The sequence below is a fragment of the Parasteatoda tepidariorum genome, chromosome 1 (genome assembly GCF_982258835.1).
Source record: "Parasteatoda tepidariorum strain Cologne lab strain chromosome 1, Ptep-v5.0, whole genome shotgun sequence".
NCBI classification, from domain to species: domain Eukaryota; kingdom Metazoa; phylum Arthropoda; class Arachnida; order Araneae; family Theridiidae; genus Parasteatoda; species Parasteatoda tepidariorum.
The window spans coordinates 71430757-71451443 of NC_141755.1; the positions used below are offsets into that span (position 1 = coordinate 71430757).

Below are 20687 nucleotides of genomic sequence, written 5' to 3' on the forward strand. Positions count from 1 at the left end.
AACAGAAGGATCCTGTTTGATATCCAGAATGAGAAGTTGGAGAGACCTCTAGTAAGAGGAGTCCCACAGGGTTCAAGTCTGGGACCGATCTTATGGCTACTTATAGCGAACACTCTTTTAAATATGAAAAGGGAATCTAATGAGCAAATAATCGCATACGCAGATGACTTCCTTTTACTTCTCACCGGAACATTTCTTGATAGACTTGAACCCCAAGCCACTATGATTTTGACGAAATTTGAAAATTGGCCTACGTCTCACAATCTTCAATTCAGTACCAAGAAAACTGTCACGATTGTATTTCCCAAAGCCAATCGGGTCTCAAGACGACCAACTATAAAACTCTGTGGGGCTAACATTGCAACGAGGGAAACCATAGATTATTTGGGATTCAGATTGCATTATCAGCTTTCCTGGTTGCCTCACCTTGACTTTATCTATAGCAAAGTTACAAAATTTCAAGCTAAACTAAATAGAATCTCTGGGGTCGACTGGGGGATTGGCCCTGATGTTCGGAAATTCATCTACCTAAACAGCACTCAGAAACTTATCTTATATGGAGCAGAAATTTGGTTTTCCCAACAGATAAGAATCATTAATAGATTGAAAAAAATGGAAAGAACTTCTTTACTATCTATCACTAAGGCATACAAGACTGCATCTACTGACTCTCTCCAAGTACTTGCTGGAACAATTCCTCTAGATATGGCAGTAAACATAGAAGCTCAACTTAATAATATTTTTCAACATGAAGAAGAACATATAATCTATAAACCAATACCTACACCTTATATTTATCATCCGGCTGAAGAAATTTTACTTAAATATCAACTGCATTTACCTACTTATAAAGGACTAGAATTATTCACAGATGGATCGAAAATTTTAGTTAACAATGAATTTAAGACAGGATGCGCTTTCGTGGCCTATCTGGAGGGAGAACCTGTTGAAAGAAAAACCTTTCGCATCTCTGATCACGTTTCCGTGTTTAAGGCTGAATTATGGGCCATTCTCCAGTCGATTCGTTGGATTAAAGAACAAAGAATTACAGACAATATCTCAATTTATACGGATTCCCTGTCTAGCCTGCAAGCTTTGGAAAACAGCAACTCTAAAGAGTATTTAGTCCACTTAATAAAACAAGAATTCACAAACAATATCGCTTTACATTGGATAAAAGCACATGCAGGCCATATGGGCAACGAAGAGGCTGATAGGTTAGCCAAAGTAGCCTGTGAGAGATCAACGGTCGACCTGTTTGAAGATCCTAGCAGGCGGACTGCAAGAAAAACTTTGGAACGCGAAAAATTGATTGAATGGCAGGAGAGATGGAGTGACAGCTTCACAAAGGGAAGGCACACATTCGAGCTCCTCCCGAAAGTTCAAACGAAGAAAATCATGGGGAATTTCTTTTTAAATCAATTCCTAACTAATCACGGCTGTCATGGACAACATCAAGCCAGGTTTTTTGGGGGAGCTGAGCTGTGCAGTACCTGTCAACTTGTTGAGGATTGGGAACACATTTTAATCCAGTGTACAAATTTTAAGCACATTAGAGAGAAATTTTTTCATTCAAAAACCACCTACGAGTTTATAAAGCAGCATTGGTCAAACCTTAAAATAAAAAAGGGAATTGAGGAAATAATAAGAAAATTGTTTAGTAACAAGGCACCTCCCTGAATCCTGATGGCCTTTTGCTGCCTCTTGTTAGGAAAAATACACCTAAATCACGGCTTATTAATTTACCTGTTATGGTTTGATTATTACTTGAATTTTCTCTTAAAATGTTTTTTGGTGCTGCTTTAATTTCATGCTTTGTCAATCTCTGCCCCTATGTGATTCCTCATTTTGAAAATTATAATCACTTGTGTTCCTAGAGTTTTTATATATGGTATATATATGTCCTTTCTGTTTAAAAAATAAATAAATAATAATTACTGGAATTTGATAAATTTAGTACTGTTGTGCCAGCCGTAATTATATTCTGAGTTACAAATATCCTGTATTTTCCATGTGAAATTGCTTCCTTTTATTAACTTTGCACCCCTACTGAAGATGCGGCATCAATATCTCTTCTGATTGTTACTGTTTATTTTCTCTGTAATGTTTGTTTGCTTAGTTTATTTCTAAGTAGCACTGTTTTCTGGATTTCATATTTAATATTCCACCTATTTGTTAAAACTCTAATTTGAAAATTTTGAATATGTTTGCTTATGTAATTGAACTGTTACGCTCACTTTGAACTTTCGGAGTGCCCCCGGATGCCCCCTTACGGGGGCGGGACGGGCTTAAGCTTGTTATTAGTTGTCATAAACCCGAAGATTGGGTCGGCTGTTCAACGACGGTTATAAAATGAAATAAAATAAGTTACTGAGTAACATGAAAAAAATAATTATGCGCAAAATATTTATTTCATCTACATCGTATTAAGCAACAAGTTTAGATATAAGTAGTAATTGAGCGGCACTACAACGATCGGAACACTAATTATTTCTTTATTCTCCAAATGTTAACATTCGTCTTCTAACATTCAGAGAAAGATTGCTTGTTTGCCCTTTATGTTGAAGGGCCTCTCGCGATATTTATTCCTTCAAATAATGAGTTATCCTAAAACTTTTGGAGTATCTGAGATGTGTCCTCTAGTTGAACGTCGCAGAAACTCAAACTGCTCTCAGTTCAATTCGAGTAGTGGCAGAGACAAACTCTCTTCGGAAGTTAATTAGGTTGCCTCTCAACGGACCTCTTGTATCTTAGATAGTTGCACTCCGTTATTATTGCAGTTTTGGAACATCTTGGCATCTGTAAATTTCGCCAACACCTGTCAGATCTTCCGGGATTTCTTCTGTCTTTAGGAGATTACATTTAAATGAAACCAATTGAGTTATAGTTTCATTGTGGATAAATAGTTATACTCAATGGGGAGTTTTTGTTAGAATATTTTAGAAAGTTGCAAGTCGATTAGTTTAACTTTCTTTCCTATTGCTATGTAAAGATCATAATCGAATTGATTGAAGGAAAGAAACTTTTGAACTTTAACAATACGGAAACCCTTAACGCACACATTATCTCGGTAAAATGCGGAAAACTCTTGATTCTGCCCCTTAATGGACTTTCTAAACTAATCTGCGTATTAATGGCCCTTAACATAAGCAGTAACACATCAATGTTTATAGATGAACATATGCTTGCACAGTGTTTTGCAATATCATCATTAATATATAATTTGCGAATATTTTTAAAGAAAGCATTAGCATTATGGATTTCAAATTAAATCTTATATACATTAGGATATATAAGCGAAGCAATAGCATTATGTACATCAGGAATGATAATAGTTTCAATCAGAAATATAAACGAAGAGAAGTATTTTGGGTGTCCTGAAAGTGTTTTTTCATGAATATTTCGCATTTAATCTTTGATTGTGCTGTTACATTAAATTGAACTTACTTTTTGAAATATAAAAGTAATATGCTCTTACATGTACTACACTAGTGGCAAAACCAGCCTTTTCGCATTGGTTGCTACTTTCTGTTTAGGAAACTAGTTTAAATGTGTTTAAAAACTAAGTAAAAAATTGGCTTAAAATTCGTCTATAAATTGAGTAACCCTATATCATAAACTATTAAACAATTATTTCTATACAAAATAACTCTAACTCACTGCAGTCCGTGCAAATGCTTAACTATTCTGATGGGTCTGGCATGCAACAGGGAACATTGTTTAATTTTTTTAAAATTTCCAAGTGTTATCTGTTGATCTTAGTTACCAATTTTGAATCTTAACATTTATAAATTGCTTATTTTCTAAGCAAACTAAAGCAAATCATTTATTTTCACTTCCTGTTGTTTTTACCAAATTGATTTTTTTAAAAATCAATTTGGAAGTTTGTAATTAACTCTGAAACTTACTAGAAACTACCAGATGTGAGTTTTTATTAGAAGTGGACTTACTAGAAACTTTTATATGTGAACTTACCTATAACCTTCAGCAGTGGGTGACAAATCACACTGAACAGCAGCATCTCTTTGCCATGGAAACCTCGGATCACCTTCCTGACTATTGACATCCAAGGCGCTGCAGTAGGTCTCTTCTGGAAGAACAGCAAATGGATTGTAAAATTCACTCAAGACACTTGGGACATTAGGAACAGGGACATTTGAAACAGTGACATTTGAAGCAGGAACATTTGAAGAAGGGATATTGGGAACAAGGACATTAGCTTGTCTTCTTTGGTGTTGGAGATTTTGCGGTTGCGAGTATGGATTGTAAATCTTCTGTGGATCGGTTTGTGGGTCGTATGGCTTGACGTCGGTGGGTATTGGCGTGACACCAATGGCTGGCAATGATGGTCTAACACTACGACATTTGTCCTTGCTTGGCGACGTGTTGGCCGTCACAGGCGGATCTTTGAAGTTCTCAGAATAGCTTCGTTTAGAGCCGAATCTTTCTCTGAGAGATTTGGTTCTCATGGCGATTGGGTTTGGCGGATGATTTGATTTCGGCGAGCTCATGGTCGGTGCTGTTTCTGGTGAGTCACTGCAGAAAAATAATATGAATTAGATAAAAATTATTATTTTTTAAAAAAATTATTTTGCTCTTTAAAAAATAACGAAACATTCGCGAGTTAATGAAAGTGATTAATATGAAATAAATTGGAATTCAATTTCCAATTGGGGAAGTTTTTATGACAAGTAAAAAAACTTCACTTCTTCTAGGATTTTTGTTGTCTTTTTTATTTATTTGCCTTGAGAAACAGTTTCTTTAAAACGTCAATTTTGAACAATAACTCTATGTGTGTCTTTTAGATGAAAATATGTGTTTCTTATACATTTTTGACAGAAAATAATGAATATGCAATTTGTTTATTCCCCATTTTCCACCAAAATCCACATATTAATCTTAGGACATTAAGTATTTTAACAGCACCGGGTGTGCGGTATTGGTCCTCGTTAAACTGTTCTACCGTAAAGTGCACGACTTCGCGTGCAGGTCGTCGGGCTACCAAATCAGGGGAGCCATCCCCTCTGCAGAGGATCAAAATTGTGATGGTATGTCTTCGGATCATCCTCAGGGATGTTTCCCGGACCGTCGCCAATAGCCCATTGTGCAGCTCTAGTGCGACGTAAATGAACTACAATAACTACAACAACAATTGCCAACATTGTGATCATTTCATTAATTTTGTCGAGGAGTTTTGGTGACAAAAGCCTAATCTAGCTTCCCGAAGTTTCGGAGCTCTTAATGCACTAGGGGTTGAGGTATTCAAGAATTCTATAGAAGCTTGACTTATTTTCCCCCACACAAATGGCCGGATTATTAAATTTTGTTATACGAATCAAACACTTTCTTTAAATTTTATTTTAATTTTTATTTTTGTATTTATTTTTTTTTAAATTTTTTTTTTTACACAGAATCACATAGCTTCATCTAAAGAAGCAAGACGAGTTCAAACTTGTAATTTTTTTAGCTGGTACTTTTTGACGTAATTTGATTCAAAATTTTTTTAGAATGCGGTGACAGTTATTTTCATAATTATTTTTTTTAAAAAAGTTATATAGTCTAATTTACTTTTAATTTCATATTGAAGTTAAAAGTTGAGGCAATTTAAACTATATATTCTATATTGTATATCATTTTAAAGTTCAATTAAGAACACCAAATATTTTTTCGAGTAAAAGTTAGATGAAATCTTAAAAAGAGCTAAACAGCAGTTTTTACTGGAATTAAAGATCAAACTTTTTGGTATGTAATTCATAAATTTTTCAATGTTTCAATCAATCCATTGTTTTATGAAAAATCTTTTTTGAAAAGCATCGTGAAACTAATATACTACTTCTACTTGACGGAGATAAATGAAGTGAAACATATAAAAACATTTTACATTATTTTAAGTAACAATGATTCTAGTCTAAATCTGGAAAATTATTTTAATTATAGCATTTAGAAGAGAGTACATACATGGCAGCAAAACACTTAAATTCTAGTTTAAAATACAGTTTTTATATTTGTAATACTATAATAAAATTACAAAATGCATATTTTCTATTAAAACAACTAAAATAAAACAGTTCATTAAAAGATTAAGCGAAGGATAATATGATTTTCAGTTTTGTCATGTTTTACTATTACTTTATAAAATTGTCCCTCAGATCTTTCATATCAGCCGTATGGGTGTTGCTCATCAGTTTTGTACAGAGTCACATTTCTGGTAAAATTACCAAAATGACATTTCTGGTAAAAAAAACATAATTCTGGTTAATAAAAACCAAAACATGCGTTACTTAAACCATTCATTTGGTAACTTTTCCGTTCACGTGGTAAAGGTTTACAAGAAATCCTGGTTTTCAAAATTATAGCTCTCATTATCACACAAATACAAAACTGAAAAGTTAATACTGAGGAAATTCAAAATTGAAAAGTTAATTTAACTGAATAAATAGTTTTTATGCCATGCTCAAAGGTATCATGACAACATTACCAAATTTTGTCACCCTTTTCAAATCTTATTGTACATTATAAAAACATATTTTCCAAATTCATTAGCAAGGCGTTTGGAGGAAAATTACTGAGCTTTTTTGTGCTTCCATAGAGCCTGAAGCATGGTTTTATTTTATCATATTCTGGTAGTTTTGTCCATGCTTTTTTTTTCTCAGTGCGTATATCTCTCATATTATCCCATTGACGTTCCTCATTAGTAGGCGTCTCACAATAACCTAGTGAGTGTGTCATTAATGTCAGCCTCATTTTTACAAGGCCAAAAAAAGGTTTCCTTTGTCATGAATTTTACTTATAAAAGTTTAAATTTAACACTGATTATGGTATATTTTAACACAGTCTCAATTTATACATGATAATAAACGCGGCTGTGTGTGCGTCTGTTTGTCTGTCTGTCTGTAATCACAATATATCGCCCTAGAAGCCTCGCCCAGACACGAAACTCGGCACATAATTGTGTTTTGACATAATGAAAAAGTATTTTTTTTCTTTTTCAAAAATTTGGATTAGTTTTTTAGTTATCAGTCATTTTGTAAGAAAATCTATACTTTTTCGTTTTCAAAGAGCCATATTCAAAAAACTATTAAAAAATGCATATACTTTTCTCCACTCTTATAAATGTATGCTAATGCGAACCTTATAATTGAAATATTAGTTTTCGCCAACTTAAACCAATAATATACGAAGGAATTAATAATTTAATTGCAAGGTTCGCATTAGTTTACATTTATCAAAGTGGAGAAAAGTTTAACTTTTGCCTGCAGCAGAACTGGACATGAAGACAAAATTGCAGGACAGGAACACTTTAATTGTCCACTAATCTTCAGATTTCCTGCTTTGTCTTAAAAAACTTTATTTGTGAAAACCTTTAGCGTGGCGGACAGCTGGCCGCCAGGCGGCTAGTAGTTAATAATAACGAAAATTTAAATTCTTGTTGCATTTTTCTCCCGATTTGCAATAACTCTGTAATAATGCTTTTTTTAAAATTTTATTTTTTTAGAAACTAATACGAAAAAGTTGCATCGTTTAATAGATATATATTTAAGAATATTTTAAGTATTATTAATTACAAAAATAAAATACCTCATGTGTCGAGGACGTAATTAGTTAATTATTTTTTCGTGCAGAATTTCATGAAATATTTTTTAAGGCATAGTTTGCTATGGATCAATACAATGAAAGACATTTTCCAGGAAAGTCTAGTAGAAAATTTCAAGCAAAAAAAAGTTACTAGCAAAAAAGCTTTCTAAAACAAGTTAAAAATTGAAATAGTTAAAGCTTTGGAATACCGAAAAGCCTTTTATTTTATTACTTTTTTTTAGAGAAAAAGAGAAAATCTCATGAGTTTGTTTTTAGTTGACATTTGTTTCAAGGTATAAAAACGTCAACTGAAAATGCATTCTGGGCTCAAGCAAATAGTTTTAAATGTAGAAAGATATACTTTTTTCAGAAGATAAAGAGCATTTTTGACATTTTTACGAACTTTTCTTTAAAATATTTGGTTGGAAATGTTTCCAGTTTGAAGTAATTTAATATGGATGTTTTGATGTTGAATGAATGTTTGTAACATAAATACATATCAGTTGCTCAAAATACATAATAAATAAATTACTAACATATTTAATTAATGAACAAAAAGTTAAATAAAGGGAATTTTTGATATTTTATTTACATTTAATTTAAGTATACATATACATCAATAACAGAACTAAAAATAAATGGTTATATAGGGCGTATAAGTTAGTTATCATCTAGAATATATCACTTAATAAGTATCTTATAGTTATAATATACAACTACACTGGAGTTTAAATTAAGATACGTTTTACACTGTTAGAATTTTCATACTAAAATTATGGACAAATACTTGGCAGCAGTCTGTTCATCCGATGAACCGTAAAATTTACGGTAAAAAGCAATTTTTTTACCTTACCTTTGCGGTTTTGAAGCCGTAAACAACTAGTATGGTTATAAAATCATGAATGCAAATCTATACGGTTTTGAAACCATTTATAACTAGCATGGTTTCAAAGTCGTAAAAAACAAATTTAACTGGTCATTGGAGTTTAGCCTTTGGTTAGATAATGGGCTTTGGAAAATGCAGATACAAATTGGGAAGTCCAGAACGCAGAAACTTGTCATGCATTGCAGGAAGTAGAGGAAATGTGGTGGCAACATTGGTATTCGAACCCCCGTTCTGTCGGTCATGAGAATGACAAATCAGCCTTCTCGGCTATAATACATAGACAGTTGCTAGGAACAAAGTGGCTTCGTTATGCGGACTTAGTTGGTGGGGTAAAAGTCTGGTTGCTTATCGCTATTAGGTGAAAGCAGTTAATAACAGTTTTTTTTATCACCGTTAACTGTTTGAATATTATCTTATTTATGGTTATTTGCCTGTTTTGTTGGAATGTGGTAAAATAGCAATTAAATAAATTGTAATTAAACCATTTTTTCCAAGAAATTTCAAACAGTGTAGATTTCGTCGATAAGCTCCCGAATTACTGAATTACTTGACAAAATTGAAGAAAATTTGATATGAAAGTAGGTTGTTATAATTCAAGCATAATGGCCATTAAACAATTATAATATATACATATAATACATACATATAATATATACATATAATATATACATATAACATATACATATAATATATGCATATAATATATACATATAACAGGGCTTAGATTTCCCGTCCCGAGGACTGCTTGTCCAACAATGTACCCGTCCTCCTTTGAAACTAACCCGTAGCTTCTAAATAAATAAAAATATAATTTTCTCCTATTTATTACAAACATTTATATAAATTGCACAATGAATTAGTAGTTACTAGGATTACAAATACTAGGATTACATTATACAGTAATAAAAGAAATACTAGGTTACTAATAGTAACCTAGTATTTCTTTTATGAAATAATTTATTTCTTTTATGAAATAATTAAAACGACTAAGGTCAAGTTATTTGGAAAGTCAATTTATCCGAGGGTACTGCGCTTTTTAAATTAATCAAATATGACGTTTGTCAGTTCCACAATCAAGCCAATGATTTACAGAGGTTTTTGCACAAAAATGTGAAAGGGGTTTTCCATTTAGGTAGATGTTTATAATTGCGTTTAACGCTTCTTGTTTAAGACCTGTCCAAATGCACATGCGCAGATCAACTTTTCTTTTGGTTACCGATTACGTGAGCATGCGCATTTGGTCTGACGAAGGAATTAACGGGATTCCTTGATTAGAGGGACATTATAGAAGTGAGGTGCTTGACTCTTGTAAGATAACAAAAATTGAAAATGTATCACGAACATTAACGGGAGAATGGCCGTCCGCGCGGAAGTCGGATTCGAGAAATTTGTTGTCCGCGGGGAAATTTTGACCGCCGAGGACGGGCGGACGTGCGGTTTTTCGAGCCCTGACATATAATATATCATAATTTTTAGTGGAGTTAGAAGGTATTTTTATCGGTAGAGAAGGTATTTCCATTTTTTCCTCTATTATTTCTTGTTAAGCAGCAAATCAGTTATATTTAGATATTAAATAATTTCACTTAAAATAAGGTCCAGAAGGCAATTTCAATAATTATTACAAAAAAAGTTTTTAAAATTGAAAAGAAATATTAGTTATTAATTTATAGCAACATTTATCAGCAGTAAAATAGTAATTATATTTTTATAGTAAATAAAAGATAAATATTGATTCAAAGGATGACTCTGTAGAAGAAATTGCAATATAATAGAAATTGAATTTCTTCCAAAAAGGTCATTTAGTAAGCAAGATTAGACCATATTTAAGTTTACCAAAACTGTAATATAACTGTGCAGGTTTTGAATTTTAGTTTTCAATGGGTGGTCGTATAGGAATTTTATTTTTTGTCATTATATAATTTCAAAAGTATAAGAAAACAAAATTTAAAAGAAACATGTTGGTTTGTTTCTTTATAAAAAAGGAAATTACTTTGTCCAATCAACTCAATCGCATAATTGTTAACAATTTCCAGTACGGCTGAAGGCTTAAAGTTATTTTGTTTTTAAAATCATTATTTAAATAATTTAAAGTATTTTAGCCTTCTTTCAATGAATCTAACTATATTTTTTTTAATTTTTAGATTCCTAATAATTAGGTATTTTAAAGGCATTAATTGCATTCTTATAATATATATATAGAGAGAGATTTTTAAATTAGAATATTTAATTATCTGTGAATTTTATTAATATATTTCCTATTTTATAAAGATAAGAATTTTTTTGATTTTTCTTTTAAAAATAAAAACACTTGAAACTTGAACTTTTTTAATGAGTTAACATTTTTATCATCCAAAAATCTATTAATTGAAGAATATAAATAATTATTATTTAAAAAATCAGAAAATTTACAACCTACAATTCAATTTTCTTCTACTTCTTGGGAAACTAAATCTATCCCTTAGATATCCTTAATGTCTCTAAAATTAGATATTTTGCAATTAAGATATACACTTATACATTTAAATATCTTTATTTAAAATTAGTTTTTAAAAATATAAAATTCATTATTAAAAGTGTTTGAAAATTTACCTCATACGTATTTACTAAAAAATAACATAAGTTTCGACTTAAGTTAATAAGTTTCGACTTAATTTTGAAGAATTTAATCAAATTTTTCATATGCTTTTTCGAATCTTTAATTAGATAAACGAGATTTCATATTTTAGATTAAATATTTTATAAATTTATAAAAGTTTAAAAAATGAAATTGTTTTTTTTTTCTTAAATTAGATACTTTGCAATCTTATTTCGATATTTAAATACTTTCTTATTTAAGAATCTTCTAAAATCTTTAAAATTAGATGCTGAATTAATATGCTTAATTAATTAAATATTTTATAAACACATGAAAGTATAAAAAATAAAACAATTAAAGTTATTTTAAAATTAGTCATTTGGCAGTTAAAATATAAATTTAGATATTTAAATACCTATCTTATTTAAGAATAATTTTAAATATTTAACGTTCGATGCTTGAGATTTCAAAGTTTAGATTAAATATTTTGTAAACTTATAAAAGTTTAGAAAATAAAATAAAATATAATTTTTTTTTTTTAAAATTAGAGATTTTGCAATACATACATTTCTATATTTAAATATTTTTCTTTTTAAGAATCTCTTAGAATCTTTGAAATGAGACTTTTGAGAATTTAAAGTTCAGATTAAATATTTTTACAAACTCATGAAATTTTATAAAATTTTCTTTCTTATAAAATTTGAAAAAGTTATTTTATAAATGTAAAAATTTCTAACCTATTGAACTTTCTAATTCAAGGAATCCAAATATATTCAGACATATTTATACTCTTTAAATTTAGATATCTTTACCACACTATTTTTATTAATAAATTTCAGTTATATTCCTGAAATAATATTCTATTAATATTTAGGAATTTTGCTATCATATTTTTTAAAAAGATTGGAGAAGTTTAAAAAATTACCATATAATAGAAAGTGCAAATTTCTGAGAATTATTAATCAGACATTTTGTCTATTTTAAAAGTGTTCTTCAAGCCTGGTTTTGAAAGAAATGACTCTCTGCCTTTTATTAATTTGGCTCGGGTTTCCCTTTCTTAAGCGCACTTCTGAGAGTTTCAGAATAATTCAACTTAATCGTATTCTAGGGGATTATTGTATTGAAGAAAAAATTAATATTTTGCATTGATATTAATATATTGCATTGATATTAATATATTGTATTAAAAATTATTATATTGTCGAAAGTACAAATTTATGAGAATTATTAATTAGACAAAATACCCACATCACTTTTTAAATACGTTCTTCAAGCCCGGCTTTGAAGGAAATGACTCTCTGCCTTTTATTAATTTGGCTCGGGTTTCTCTTTCTTAAACGCACTTCTTCTGAGAGTTTCAGAATAATTCAACTTAATCGTACTCCGGGGGAATGTTCCCACCTGGTTCTTAAATTTCTGAGCCCAAAAGAGCAGAATGTAACATTGAGTCCAATCAGAACATTCGTTCTTGTGCAAATTACATTTCTTTTAAGATTATGTAAAATTGAATATATATTTTTAACTTATAAAAGTATAAAAAATAATAAAGTTCTTTTAAAATTTGATATTTTGCAATTAAAATAAACATTTCTATATTTAATATAAATATCTTTCTTATTTAATAATCTTTTAGATTCTTTAAAATTAGATTCTTGAGATTTTAAAGTTTTGATTCAATATTTTCGCAAACTTAAGAAAGCTTATAAAATTTTCTTGTTTATAAAATCTGAAAAAGTTGTTTTATAAATTTAAAAATTTCTAATCTATTGAATTTTCTAATTTAAATAATCCAAATATATTCAGATATTTTCAATTTCTGTAAAATTAGATATCTTAACCGCGCTATTTTTTCTACTAAATTTGAAATATATTCTTAAAACACTATTGTATTAATATTTAGGAAATTTGCTATCATATTTTTAAAAGAAAATTGGAGAAGCTCAAAAAATAATTATATAATAGAAATAAATTAGAATAAATAGAAATAATTATATATTAAAAAATAATTATATTATATATACTATAGAAAGTACAAATCTCCGAGAATTATTAATTAGACAAAATACCCTTATCACTTTTTAAAATAGTTCTTCAAGTAAAAGCCCGGCTTTGAAAGAAATGACTCTCTGCCTTTTATTAATTTGGCTCGGGTTACCCTTTCTTAAACGCACTTCTTCTGAGAGTTTCAGAATAATTCAACTTAATCGTACTCCGGGGGAATGTTCCCACCTGGTTCTTAAATTTCTGAGCCCAAAAGAGCAGAATGTAACATTGAGTCCAATCAGAACATTCGTTCTTGTCCAAATTACATTCCATTTGTGATTATGTAAGATTAGTGGAGTCTCTTTTCCACAAAGTATCAGTGTGGGGTTGAGGGGGAAAACAAAAGAACGTCTAGAAAGCAGTTCGTTACTTTCCAACTGTAACTGTACTTTCTGCCTTTGCGAAGAGGACCTCAAGAACAATTGTAACCTTTTCTGGCAGAGTCAGTTGGATGAAAGTAAAACTAAAAGAACAATTGCGTTTCTAACTTCTTCACTTAATTGTAGGTCTCTCTGCGGTATTTATTTGAATAGTTCGATTTCAAAACATGAAATACAGATAACAGAAAATCTGTTTCCTGGTAAAACTGTTCTAATTTGTGAATTTGATTCTGATATATTGAAACTTCGAATTTGATTACTGGGAAATTTCAATTAATATGCGTCTTTTTTAATAATTATCTTTATAATGGGGATAGATGGGATACCACAAGGATCAGATTTTTTGTCACTTTTGGCTGACTTAATTTTACACTATTAAGAAAGAATTATCCTCTAAATATCAAATTTGTTTTTGCATTTATTAATGACTTAATTATCTATAATTTTCAAAATTATGTAGTTTTGTTAAATAATATTCACCCAGAAAGGTTATTAGTGCTTCGTAATCTTGATAATAATATTAATTTTTATTTTTTTATATTAAAGTACTAAAAAAGAAGAAAATATCTGCATTGTGGACATATACGATTAAAAATTGGTTTCAGGTTTAATATAAATAAACCCATATAAATACAAACAAATATGCGTGTCTTTGCATGCATGAAATACCTTTTTCAAAATATCAATTTTTTTATAACATCAAATTTTCATAATATTTCAGTTGCTTAAAGTCGTATCAAAATTTATGACCAGAAGTGTGCTCAAAGCATATAAAAATATTTCTTAAAATTTCACAAAGTATTTTTTAATAAACAGAGCAGCGTAGATTATATGATGCTTTTGCTCGTTTTTAAAATACCTAAAGCTATAACCCTCAGTTTATTGCAATTTCATTAAATTTAAAGTATTTTATTACAAAGAGATTAAAAGCTTAAAACAAATGACTGCAACCGGTTCGTAACCCTACATTTTACGCTTCATTTATTTAACAATTTATTTAGCGTGAAAAAAGTGACACATCCCAAATGAGTACTGAGATCAATTTCTGATAATAATTCATTGTGAGTATTTTATTTATTTTTCTTTAACACCGACGCTTCTTTCTACTCAAGATGAATGTGAGTTGCTCGGTGAAGCGACGAACCCAGTGTAAAGAGGGAAGCTTATCATACATTCTGTCATAAATGATAGAGTTTGTTTGGACCCTTAAAATGTGTTTTTTCTGTTTACATATTTCTGTGATAAAGTTGTTTATAACGGCGAAACTTACAGATGCTCATATTTAAATCTATATAACTGACAGGAAGTTCCCGAATATGTTCTATCATGCTTTTTTAATATTCGCGAATTTTAAAACGTGATATTTATTGCTCACGAAATAATAAACGTATGCCGAATTCAAGAAAACTATTTCATGAACATCTCCTTTTAATGTTAACGAATCCATTAACACGCTATTTAATGTTCTCGAATTTACGAACTTACTATTTATGTTAGCCGAATTTAAGCGTGGTCCTTTGTATGTTGACGTGCTTTTTATAATAAATCATAAATTCACGAATATGGTGTTTAATCCTCACGAATTTAAGAACACGTTATTTAATGTTCACGAATTTAAGAACGTGATATTTAATATTCATAAATTCTTAAGCATGGTATTTAATGCTCATGAATTTATGATCATACTGCACATCGAATTAAAGAGTATGATTTCATATTCAAAAAAAAATCAACCCCTCTAGATTTGTGAACAAATATTTGAGTGGTAAGAAAAATTCATTCTCAAGTCAGGCAAACATATTTTTTAAATGTTTAAAAATTCACAAACATCTTCTTTTATGTACACGAGCTCGCAACGTATACTGTTAGGCGTTTAAGAATTCATTATCCTAAAGTCTTATGAGTAAGAAATTAGAGGCATGTTAAGTGATGTTAACGAATTCAGGAATATGCTTTTTAATGTTCATAAGCTCACAAACATGTTCTATTATAATTTCAGCTCGATAATGTTTTTATAAGTATTAAAACACAGAAAGAAAGATGTAAACACTGAGACGGAGAATAAATTTAAAAAATTTGCAATAAAAAGGTTGACCAGTAGGGTAAGGTTAATAAGATTGACCAAAATAATCAAACAAAGAAAGTGAGGTAAGAAAAAAGGTGTAGAAAACTATTTTTTCTCCACAACTTTTAATATTATCTCCCTTCTTTTATTTACCTTGTATGTTCTATCTTATTACTCTTACTCCTTTGGTAACCCTTTTTTTTGTACCTTGTTGGTAATTTTCTTCCGCACATCAGTGTTTCAGTATGAAAGAGCGGATTTCATTATGGTACAGAAACTATCTAATGTCTGTTTTGAGGTATTATTTTTGTTCTTTTTACTTTGTCTAGATATATACATATTGGAATTATATTATACTAGGAGGCTTCGCCCCCTGCTCGCTGGCGCTCGCCAAACTCCGGGAGTTCTTAGCGTCTAGCTTTTGTATACTTATTTGAACACTGAAGTTCCGAAAACTTTTCACTGTAGAAAATTCTAAACCTGTGCATTTCAATATTAATTTGAATTTGCAAACAGTTCACATATTTCTCTTAATCACACTATTCTAAATTTCAGTTGTTGAGGAAAGTAACTGTTGTAAGTTTTGTTTTAAAGTCTTTCCCACCAGAGGGCTAAAACCATGTGTTGTAAAACAATATGAAATAATACTGAACGCCGGATGTAAAGCATCGGCTTCGATGAAGATAATTTTGTGAGAATTTTTTTGATAATTCGGTGAGAATTTACCCGATTAGACATATAATGCTCACTACGTGTTCTTGCGCGCCGAAACCTATCAATTAAAACGTATTAGCGTTTTATATGATATAGATTAGCCATATGATGCTCACTACGTGTTCTTGCGCGCCGAAGCCTATCAATCAAAAATGAAAACTGTTGCCAGCGCGAGAAAAGAAATATCATCGGTTTTATTGATACGTACGTATTAGCGTTTTATATAATATAGATTATAGTTGCTATCTTCTCTTTAAAGGATCATATATCTGAGATCGTCAGAAAACACATGATTGTCGTTTAGAAAGTTATGCAGCGTAACAATGCTTAAAATCGTTTACATTTCTTATTTCAAGCTGATTTTATTATTTCAAAAACTAAACACAATTGTTTTGAATGATTATAACTTTTTTGTTTTGCGTTTTCCTTGGTTCAACAAGTTTTATAAAGAAGTGCAAAATTGTTTCGATTCGAGAATTCTTCCAAAAACATGATGGGAAACTGAAAAATATAAAAGTATGATTCGTCAAATAAAAAATAAATATTTATTTACAAACGTCTGCTTGTTTTTCCCTATATTTTGAAAATTGAAATCCGTTGACCGATGTTATTTTTGTTAAGAGAAGGAAGATTTTTGAATCCAAATCCTTAACTTCGCTGTTAGAATTTCCATTCTAAAATTTTGGTAAGATAACACGCAATAGTCTGTCTATTTGATTAGCCGTAAAGTTTACGGTAACGAACATTTCCTTTTACCTTTACGTTTTTTTAACCATTTACAACAAACATAGTTTCAAAACTGCAATAAATAGATTTAAATTAACATAGGAGCTAGGCTTTTCGTTAGGTAATAGGTATTGTGAAGGAAACTCTTCATATGTTGAAGAGAATGGAGGAAATATTGTGGTGTCAACGCTAGGACTCAAACCCAGTTTTGTCGGTCGTGAGACTGACTGATTAGCCCTCTCGGCTATATTATGTACGCAATTGCACGGAACTAAGTGGCTTCATTAGGTGGATTTAGTTAATGCGATAAAATTCAGGTTGTTTTATCGTATTAGGTAAAAGCAGTTAATAGACGGTTTTTCTCATAGTTACCAGTTTTAATACCATCCTATTCATGGTTATTTGATTGTTTTGTTTGAATATGGTAAAATAATTTCTCTAAAGAAATAGTTAAGTAAATTTTTATTTAACTAATTTTTTAGAGAAACTTCAACAGTGTTGAATTATAGTGTCTTCAAATTAAAAAGCATGCTAAAGGTGTGCCTTTCGAACCAATAAAATTGCAAATGATCACAAAAAATCCAATAATTAAACAAAAAAGTTTGAAAAGTCATTAAAAGTGATTTTTTCTTCATTGCCAACTGTACACAAAAATTCTCTTTAACTGAAAAAAATAAACATTAAATCTTTGCTAACTTTTGAATTAAGAAGTGTTTTTGATGTAGTGACTCAAAATTTGTTCTGTACACTTCACGGAATTTTCTTATATTTAAATTAAAAAAAAGAAGATTAGAGCCAAAAATAAACAGATGTTGCTATTAAGACAAAAAAGCAATTATTAAAAAATAAGGTTAATTCATTACTCAAATAAAAAATTTATTAAGTGCTAAGATAATGCAAGTCTTCCATTACTTTCAAGAAACCATGTTCGTGCCCAAGATTTATTTCAAAAGCATTGTTGCCACATCCAGAAAACAAACCTGTAATTAAAATTTCCTTCACTCAATATTATCAAGTACCATGTAAAAACTCACGTCACGATTATTTTTCCGATCCAATGATAAAATTTAATCATTTGACAGCGGAAACAAAACCTTCACATTTCCGTAAATTGTTATCTAGTTCCTATTTGTAAAAATTGAATCAAAACATTCATCATAACTAACAGAAAAATGAACTTACCGTGCTACAAGCTGCTTAAGACATCAAGAAAATGTTTTGCGTGTTAGTTTTTCCTCAGGGTAGAGTGAGTAATTAGAAATATTTGATTAATTTTACTCTTATTTCAAGAAATAAAGGTTATTTGTTCCAGCCAAATAATAGTTCTTTTTATTCGATATTCTCTCGTTAATAATTGGAAACTATCTGACTGGAACAGATTAAGTTGAAGCCAGTCGAAAAAATATGTCCCAATACCATGGAATCGAGATCCTCTTTAATTTGATTTTTCTTAATTAGCCAACGCCTTCGACGTCGTTTCGTCAATGTTGGGGAAAGGAATGAATTCAACCGTTTCTACGTTTTTTTAGATAGTTCGTTAATTCAGTTCTTTATTTAAAAGGTTTTATTTGTAGTTCAGGACTTTCAGCAATTACATGAAGTTACCCGGTTTGAAGAAAAACATTGACGAATTCAAGATTTTGATTTTTGAAAATTTCAGAGCAATATAAGCAATTACGTTTTTGGCTTTTTATTATTTTCTTTAACTGCTTGTTCTTTGTATTAAAATAATGTTCCATATGTTTCTCAAAACTAAAATTTAAACATTGCTTGAAAACATTGTAAACCAGTCTATTATAAAAGTTAGTGTGTGAAACGTTTGCTTAACGTGATTTTTAAATAACCTGCATTTAACGCGAATATTTTGTAAAATGTTCTAAATATTTTTTTCGAAATTATTCAGTCATGAACTAGTCTACAGAAAACTCATAGAAAGGCGTAGTATCAGGTGGTAACTCTTGATATTTTATATTAAATCAAAAATATTTTTTATTAATGTGCGAGCAAAGCTCTTAATTGAGCAAATCATTTAAAAATAAATTAAAATTCGAATTTTTGTTGATTAGGATAAGAAAAAAAAAAGAAATGTATGCATAACGTGCGATTTTCGGTTAAACCGAGATCATGTTTTGCCTAAGTTGTGTTCAAAGAGAAAAATTCTCCTTTCGATTTCTAGTTAGTTCTACCACCTCGTCAAAAATTCCTGAGATTAGCTACGATTTTTTGTCGATAAATTTGTCATAAATAATCCCCATTAGAAGTAATACAGTACCTAAAAAAAACAATGGAACACCCGAAATAACTTTTAATCTAATAATCGGATTTTCTCGTTTTACAACTCAATCAAATGGTTGAAGGGCAAGACCTCAAATATGCTAATTTATTAGGGCACACAAAATTTTTAAGTAAAAAAATCATACACAAAAACGTACAATAAACATATCTTTTATCGACGGATTCGGATCTCTGACTTTGAAAATATAGAGGGCAGCCGCTATCTGGGTACTATGGTCCCAATAGTTTGGTCAGGAGGGCGGTTAAAGTTCAGACCCCTTAATGTTAATTTTACTTTTCGGGAATTTCACCATCTCGACATTTTTTAAAGCGAATTACGAAATGTTTGCATGCAATTATAATATTCATTCATCCAAAGAATTCTATGCAATTAATAGCTTTTAATATTTATTTATTATTTTTGTTATTTTACTTAACAATAGTGGAAAAAAATGATTTAACAATATTATTTTTCAACAATAGTCGAAAAACAATAAGATCTAAAATTTTTTACATCGTTTTGAAAAGTGTAATTTTATAATTATATATCGAAAAATATAAATTTTGAGCGATATCGGTCAAATAGCTCCTGAGAAATCGCTTTTGAAAAATGTATCAAAATTCCTTTATGGGTGGTTTCAACATTTTACTCCACAATTTTTTTTACCGATTTGAATTGAGTACATTAGTAGAACTTTAGTGGTAGTTTTATTCACATATCGATGCACATATCATAGCACATATCGATGCAAAAAATCCAATTTATTTAGCTCAACAGCTCCATCAAGTATTTTATACATCTATACGTCGTTGTCCTAAAAATGATGAGAGGATATTAGAATTTTTTAACAAATGAAGAAACAAACTGCGAAGTTACAAGTTATTTTTTACCCGTGTGTAATATTTTTGAATGATATAGTTTATGGATAATATTAAGAACTGTTTGAGCAATGCCTTATCTGAGAAAAATTTGCAAAATTTGAACAGGGTGGGCTGATTAGTTTTTAAGAAATCTCATTCACTTAGTTAAAATTAGAATATATTTCGCATTACAATATAATTCACATACTTGAAACTCTTAGAAAAATTTATTTTTTTAATATTTGCTCTGGGTTGGTCAAGGAATATGGCGGGAATTTTCAAAGTCTATCTACTCTGATATACCTAAACCTTTGAAGAAGATTTTTTAACAAGCTGGACTTTTAAGCAAAATTAAAAAAACAAAACAACAATTTTAAACTTTATTCAACTATTTAACTCCTTGTCGCATATGGGTTTTTACATATTTTCTTTATATAAAAACCCATATATTCAATATTTTCTTCTAAAGCTTTAATTCCAAGAAACAATATATTATGGGGTATTTTTAATTATAAAAAACAGTCTAACAGTTACTAAAAAATCCGTTTGATCATCAGTATTACATTTGTACTGAAAATGAGAAATCCA

The 20687-nt window shown here is 29.9% G+C and overlaps 1 protein-coding gene across 1 annotated transcript in view; it reads right to left on the bottom strand.

Moving 5' to 3' along the window:
* The window catches only part of LOC107437838 (uncharacterized), a 341669-nt gene that overhangs the window by 215584 nt on the left and 105398 nt on the right, over nucleotides 1–20687 (bottom strand). The window contains exon 2 of the mRNA XM_016049967.4: nucleotides 3976–4536. Within this exon, the coding sequence (XP_015905453.2) occupies nucleotides 3976–4536 (561 nt within the window). The remainder of the gene's footprint in view (nucleotides 1–3975; nucleotides 4537–20687) is intronic.